We start from the raw sequence: 7,845 nt of genomic DNA, 5'->3' as shown, positions 1-7,845 counted from the left end.
TTTGCCACATTCTTTACATTTGTAGGGTTTCTCTCCAGTATGAATTTTCTTATGTTCATTCAGCGTTGTGGACCGTGTAAAGGCTTTGCCACATTCTTCACATTTGTAGGGTTTCTCTCCAGTATGAATTTTCTTATGTTCATTCAGCACTGTGGACCGTCTAAAGGCTTTGCCACATTCTTCACATGTGTAGGGTTTCTCTCCAGTATGAACTCTCTTATGTTTAGTAAGGGATGTGGAACTATTAAAGGCTTTGCCACATTTTTCACATTTGCAGGGTTCCTCTCCAGCATGAACTCCTGTATGTTGAGTTAGGTGTGACATGTAAAATGATCTGCCACATTCTGTACATGTAAAGGGTTTCTCTCCAGTGTGTTTTGTCTGTTTGTTTGAATTTGAAAATTTACTAAAAACTTCAACACATGCATTACACTGAAATATTTTGCTCTGGGAAATTGACAAGCATTGGTAAAGTCCATTATAAACTCCTTTCTGCACGTTACACTTATTCACACCTTTATAGTCTTTTCTTAATCGTAAATTCTCATGTCCACATTTCTCACATCTTCTCAGTATACGTTTATGGAATGAATCTTCTATCCCCTGAACTGGTGAAAGGTCTTGGGTGAAAGGAGAACACGTAGCTGAAATAAATAAAAATAAATTATCCAACTTACTAGATTCATATGAATATACTTTATGAATCTAATATATAAAACGTATACAAACTACATTAGTAAGCTAGCATAACAAAGTATCGCAGGTTATAATTTCTTCACAGACATATAATTGTAACAAAAATATACTGACCAAAATGCCTTGTTGCAAAATTTTTAAATGAGTTAATTGTATGGAATACCTCCGGTAAGCACAATGCCAAGAACCACATGAACAGGAAGGGAAGTTTGTTACATTTACCCACCACAGCTCTTTCTCCTCCCCAATATAGCACAATGCCTACAGGAGTAAATTTTCAACTCCTGGCTTCTTATTTAGAAGAAATATACTGACACATATATCCTTACTTCTTGTTTGTGGCGGTCTTTACAAAATCTGGTTTCTGTCTCCAGTAACAGAGACAGCTGACAGAAATGGTGGTATACTTTGGAAGAATAGCTTGGGTCTGTTAAGACCAAATGTTTCAGGAGCAGACTGCAGTATTAAATACAGGGAATAGGTAGAATAGTGATTAGAGACTGTTAAGAAGAAACACGATCAAACCCTTTAAACCGAACAATAAACCTAAAATTCCAGACAAGACACATCCTTAGATGTATGAGAGGCTCCCATTGTCTCCAGCAAAGACAATTGGATTCAGATTATGTCAGGACAAAGCAACATTGTAAATATTGTGACAGCTTTATGTTAATGTTCAAATAACAAGCAAATATTACAATATATACAAAGTATTAGGGCAACATGGCCTAATTAAAAAATTTAAAACTTTTCAGAAAACAACCATAAAAAATGAAGATGTACAAATTTTAAAAATTTAACCTGAATAATGCTCAGTGAGCTAAATGGGAACACATACAAGTAAATATAACAAGAAAAGTAAGACTATCAATGAAAACATTAAAAATATAAAAAACAAATTGTGGAGGTGAAAAATACAAAAATAATGACAGAAAATTTCAAAAGAGAAGGATGTAAAAAATGAAGCTCAACAAACTTCAACTAGGATACGTACACAGATTTAAAAAAAAGGTACACATATAAGCAAATTTTCAAAAGTCAAAGAAAGAGAATCTTAGGAGCTGCAAGATAAAAGTGATGTGTAATTTTAAGTGCGGTCTTAGATAGTCACTGAATCTGTCAACAATTTTTTTTTAGACAAGAGGGAATTATGATATAGTTAAAATGCTGAAAGATAGCTTCTAAGTGGGAATAATAAAACCAGCCAAACTGTTCTAAAAATGAAGAAAAAGTAGAGCGCTTTCAAGAGAACCAAATATTGAAAAAATGTATTAGCGTTAATACCTGCGTTACAAAAGAAATGCTGAAGAAAAGTATCTTCCACTGAAAACAGTATGATGCAAGAAAACATAATCATATGAAAATACATAACTTTCTGGTAAAGACATGCACATATACAAATGTAAGGTTCTGTACCATTACTATGATAGTGCAGAAAACATTTTAATTATTCTCTAAAATTTTAAAGAGCATAAAATGTTCATAAACTATTCACCATGATCTGTTAATAAATACACAACATTAAAATATAATTAGTAAAATTAATAACAAAGTCAAGGGCAGATGTAATGAGGAAGAATTTTCAAATGCAACTTAAGGTTATACTTTGAGAAATTTTATGTATTTTCTAAGATACCACAAAGTAAGTATCTGTATAGATACATAAAAAAATAAGAAGTAAAATTCTATCAATACAAAAATCAGAAGGACACAAAAGGCAGAAAAATAATAAGGGACAAAGATACGACAATCGAGTAAAACAATTAATAACATGAATAAGGCTTTCTATTTCAGCAAATTATTTAAATATTTACAAAGTAAACTTTACATTCGAAATACATGCACCAAATAATTTAAGAAATCAAAAAGCAAGATACAACTTGCTTTTCTACAAGAGTCACTTGAGATCTAATGATTAAAGGAGATTGAAAAAGGCAAGATGAAAGAAAAAAACTTGAGGCAAATAACAAAATAGAAGAGGTCAAAATCATATTACTCAAAGTACATCTTAAGTCAAAAACTGTCCTATTTCATAAAATATATTTTAACTAAAGGCTCATAAGTGACAAAGAAGAACATCAAACTATGATAAAAATGTTGACTTGGAACCCCTGAAAAATGTCTGTATATCCTATATTAGTGTGTGTGTGTGTGTGTGTGTCTCTTAGAGTTCCAAATATATAAAGCAAATACTGACAGAAGTAAAGCAGACATAGAGAGCAATATAATTATAGTAAGATGTTTTAATACCTCAATTTCTATAATGAATAATCAAAAAAGACAGAACATTCATAAGGGAATAGAAGACTTGAAGCAGTATAAAACAATTATACCGAACAGAATTGTAGAGAACACTCTTCAACAACAGCAGAGAATACATATCCTTCTGAATATGAATAGCTCAAACAATATTCTCCCTGAATGTGTTAAGCCACAAAAAAGTCTATTTTTCTTTCCTTCCCCTCACAAAAAAGTCTTAACAAATTTTTTAAAATCAAAAATTTACAAATTACACTTAATGATCAAACTGGAATGAGAATAGAAATTAATTAAAAAAAGAAAACTTGGGCCAGGCATGCTGGCTGATGCCTGTAATCCCAGTACTTTGGAAGGCTGAGGCAGGCGGATCATCTGAGGTCAGGAGTTTGAGACCAGACTGACCAATATGGAGAAGCCCTGTCTCTAGTAAAAATACAAAATTAGCTGGGCGTGGTGGTACATGCCTGTAATCCCAGGTACTCGGGAGCCTGAGGCAGGAGAGTCACTTGAATCCGGGAGGCGGAAGTTGCAGTGAGCTGAGACTGCATCACTGCATGCCAGCCTGGACAATAAGCGCAAAACTCTGTCTCAAACAAACAAACAAACAAAAAGAAAACTGACCAGGTGCAGTGGCTCATGCCTGTAATCCCAGTACTTTGGGAGGCTGAGGCAGGCAGATCATCTGAGGTTGGGAGTTCAAGACCAGCCTGACCAACATGGAGAAACCCTGTCTCTACTAAAAATACAAAATTAGCTGGGCATGCCTATAATACCAGTTCCTAGGGAGGCTGTGACAGGAGAATCACTTGTCATATATGGCCTCGGGAGGTGGAGATTGTGGTTAGCTGAGATCCCGCCATTGCACTCCAGCTTGGCCAACAAGAGCAAAACTCTGTCTCAACAAAGAAAACTAAAAAATTGACATGTTTATAGAAACTAAACACCATACTCTTCAGCATGCTCTTATTCAAAGTTTCAAATAATTAATATTATGAAGATATCTAGACTGTTTGATGTAATCTGCATATTAAATGCAAACTGTCAAATTTTTAATTAAATTTTTACAGAAATAGAAATAGCAACCCCCAAATTATACAAAATTTCAAAGGACAGTGAAGCATCTACCAATCTTCAAAAAGAGAAACAATGTTGGTGGCACCACAGTTCATGATATCAAAACACATACAAAGCTAAAGAATTAAAAAAAAATTGGCATGGGTATACAGCTGAACAGCCAGATCAATATAAAATCCAGCAAAAATATACATTCTCACACATATGGTCACATGAAGAATAATTTGTACATTCATAATTATTGTAGCATTGTTAATGAAAGCAAATAAATGAAGGCCATGCAAATTTCTCTCACCACATAAACAGATAAAGATAATGAAATAATAAAAGATTACTCCAGTGTGTAAAAGCAAAAAATATTGTAACATGTATAATAAGGATAAATCTTGATGACATTGTGCAACATGAAGTCAACCACGAAGAGAGAGAAACTATATGAATCAACTCACATGAGATATCTAAAGCAGTTTGACTCTAAAATAGAGAACAGAATTGTTTTTGTAAAGGGCCAAAAAACAGAAAAGGTAGTTGTGTACCGGGTGTTAGCTTTGCAAGATAAACATATTCTAGAGATACAGTGAATAACAACATCAATATATGATTAAGCTGAATATTTAAAATTATTTAAGATTATAAAGTTTATGTGTTTTGATGACAATTAAAATATCTAAGGCTGGGTGCGGTGGCTCATGCCTGTAATCCCAGCACTTTGGGAGGCCAAGGTGGGCGGATCACAAGGTCAAGAGATTGAGACCATCTAGGCCAACATGGTGAAACACCGTCTCTACTAAAAATACAAAAATTAGCCAGGGTGGTGACACACACCTGTAGTCCCAGTTACTCAAGAGGTTGAGGCAGAAGAATCACTTGAACCTGGGAGGCAGAGGCTGCAGTGAGCCGAGATTGTGCCACTGTGCTCTGGCCTGGCGACCGAGCAAGACTCCGTTAAAAAAAAAAAAAAAAAAAAAAGAATAGCTAAAACAGATACAGTGGGAAGATGTGAAACCATAGATTTATAAATAAATGGCAGATAAAATTAGAAGAATTTCAATGATGACTCACCTAGGCAGTGCAAAATCACCACTGTATTAAAAAAAACCAGAACAAGTATACAACTCATAAACAATAAGGAACAATATGCATGCAGATGGTTTCTTATATTGGAAATAGACATATCACTGATCCATATTTGACTTGTGCTTCCACAAAGCGTACACAGTGAAATATTGTCATACACAATTTTAATATAAAATGAAAACATCCTTATCTTGTTCCATATCTCAGATAAAAAGTTTTCTGCTATTGCAGCCATAAAAAGGAAATGAGTTTATGTCTTTTGCAAGGACATGGATGAAGCCGGAAACCATTATTCTCAGCAAACTAAAATAGGAACAGAAAACCAAACACCACATGTTCTCACTCATAAGTGGGAGTTGAACAATGAGAACACCTGGACATAGGGAGGGGAACATCACACACCAGGGCCTACTAGGCGTATGGGGGGGCAAGAGGAGGGAGAGCATTATGACAAATACCTAATGCATGCAGGGCTTAAAACCTAGATGATGGGTTGACAGGTGCAGCAAACCACTATGGCATGTGTATACTTATGCAACAAACCTGCACATTCTGCACATGTACCCCAGAACTTAAAGTAAAATGAAAAAATTGAAAAATAAAGTTTTCTGCTCTTTTCTGTCCAGTATATTAGCCATCAATTTGTCATATACAGCCTTTATTGTGTTGAGGTATATACCATCTATATCTAATTTGTTGAGTTCTTAAAATCACAAAGACATGTTCAATTTTGCCCAATGCTGCTTCTGCATCCACAATAAAAAATAGAGATGTCTAGCAGCAAACTTAATTAAAAAGGTGAACACTCTCTATAATGAGAAGTATAAAACATTAGTAAGAAACTGAAAATGACATGAAAATCTAAAAAATATTTTTTTGCTCATGAACTGAAATAATGTTATAAGTGGCTATACTACCCAAGTTGATCTACAGATTCAATGCAGCCTCTATCAAAATACCAAAGAAATGACTGTTTTCAAAGAAATGAAAAAAACTAGCTTAAAATGTATAAGGAACAACCAAACACCCCTAGATAGCCAAAGTAATCATGAGCAAAAACAAACAAACAAACAAAGCTGGAGGCACTGCACTACCTGACTCCAAAATATATAAAGCTATAATAAGCAAAACAGCATAATATTGGCATAAAAATAGAGATATCAAAGTATCCAGTGAGCCCAGCAATAAATTCACGAACCTAGAGCCAAGTGATTTTTAACAAAGATGTCCACAGAACACACATTTGGAAAAATAAAAACAAAAACAGTCTTTTCAATAAATGTTACTAGAAACACTAGTTAACCACATGATAATTAAAACAAACAAACAAACAAACAAAAACAATACTAGGCCCCCTACCTATTATGATATAAAAACTCAATCACAAAGATTTAAACGAGAAACTCAAACCTATAAAGCTATTTGAAGTATAGAGGAATGCTTTACCACAAATTACAGGGCAAAGAATCTTTAAGTCACACACAAGCAAATTAAGCAAAAATATGCAAATGAGATTAGAATAAGCTAAAAGTGTTTTGCACAGCAAAGAAAACAGAGTGAAGAGATAATGTACAGAATGAAAGAATATATTTGCAAAATATACATATGACAAGGTAAACTTACAATATAACCAACAACAAAAATAACGCTCAATTAAAAACATATGCAAGAGACTTTAAAAGATATTTTTCTAAAGAAGAAATACAAATGGCCAAAAGGTACATGCACAGCCGTTCAACATTACTAATTATCAAAGAAATGCAAATCAAAGCCACAATAATATACCACTTTACTCCAGTTAGAATGACTAATTAGACAAAAAAAAAAATGTTAGTGAGAATGTACAGAAAAGTTAACACATGGTTGGTAAGACTGTGAGTTAGTAGGGCCATTATAAAAAAAAAATGTATCACACGATAACATATATTTAAGCAATAAATGGATGGTAATTTACAACTGTTTCTTTGATTCCTCACCTACACAATAAAACAGTGATGACCACACACACACACAAATGTAAGTTCCTGTATCATGGTGGTTTTATTTTTAATTTTTTAATTAAACAGTGTTGCTGGAGCATATGTTAATTCTATTTTCTTTGTAGCTAAAGAAAATGAAAGAAGTATGTCAGATATCTAATTCCCATATTTTTTACAGCACTATTTACAATGGCCAAGATATGGAATCAATCCAAATGTTAATGTCCAAAACCAGATGAATTTTAAAAAGTACTATATATACACAAAAATATACTATTCAATGTACAAAAACGAATAAAAGTTTTCTATTTGCAAAAACATGAATGAATCTGGAGGCCATTACCTTAAATGAAATAAACCAGATACATCAAGAAAAATACCACATGATCTCACACGTGCGTGGAATCTAGTAAAAACATATATAATGAAGGAGGCCAGGAGTGGTGGCTCATGCCTGTAATCCCAGCACTTTGGGAGGCCAAGGCAGGCAGATCACAAGGTCAGGAGTTTGAGACCAGCCTGGTCAATATGGTGAAATCCCATCTCTACTAAAAAATACAAAAATTAGCCAGGCATGGTGGTACGCACCTGTAGTCCCAGCTACTTGGGAGACTGAGGCAGGAGAATTGCTTGAAACCGGGAGGAAGAGGTTGCACTGAACCGAGATTGTACTGCACTCCAGCCTGGGCAACAGAGAGAGACTCTTGCCTCCAAAAACAAAACAAAACAAAACAAAACAAAACAAAACAAAACAAAACAA

The 7,845-nt window shown here is 34.1% G+C and overlaps 2 protein-coding genes across 4 annotated transcripts in view; both read right to left on the bottom strand.

Annotated features, from left to right (window-relative positions):
* The window catches only part of LOC116533933 (zinc finger protein 595-like), a 39,439-nt gene that overhangs the window by 623 nt on the left and 30,971 nt on the right, over nucleotides 1–7,845 (bottom strand). For 2 of the 3 annotated variants that reach the window (XM_032253844.1, XM_032253846.1), the window contains exon 4: nucleotides 46–644. In XM_032253844.1, the coding sequence (XP_032109735.1) occupies nucleotides 46–644 (599 nt within the window). The remainder of the gene's footprint in view (nucleotides 1–45; nucleotides 645–7,845) is intronic. The other variant, XM_032253845.1, reaches the window with a different exon arrangement.
* Nucleotides 1–7,845, bottom strand: part of LOC116533930 (zinc finger protein 718-like) — a 139,718-nt gene that overhangs the window by 105,662 nt on the left and 26,211 nt on the right. The window lies entirely within an intron of this gene.

The sequence above is a fragment of the Sapajus apella genome, unplaced genomic scaffold (genome assembly GCF_009761245.1).
Source record: "Sapajus apella isolate SASKATOON/1434 unplaced genomic scaffold, GSC_monkey_1.0 scaffold85, whole genome shotgun sequence".
NCBI lineage: Eukaryota > Metazoa > Chordata > Mammalia > Primates > Cebidae > Sapajus > Sapajus apella.
The sequence above is the reverse complement of the archived record's forward strand: the minus strand, read 5'-3'. Positions and strand labels throughout refer to the sequence as shown.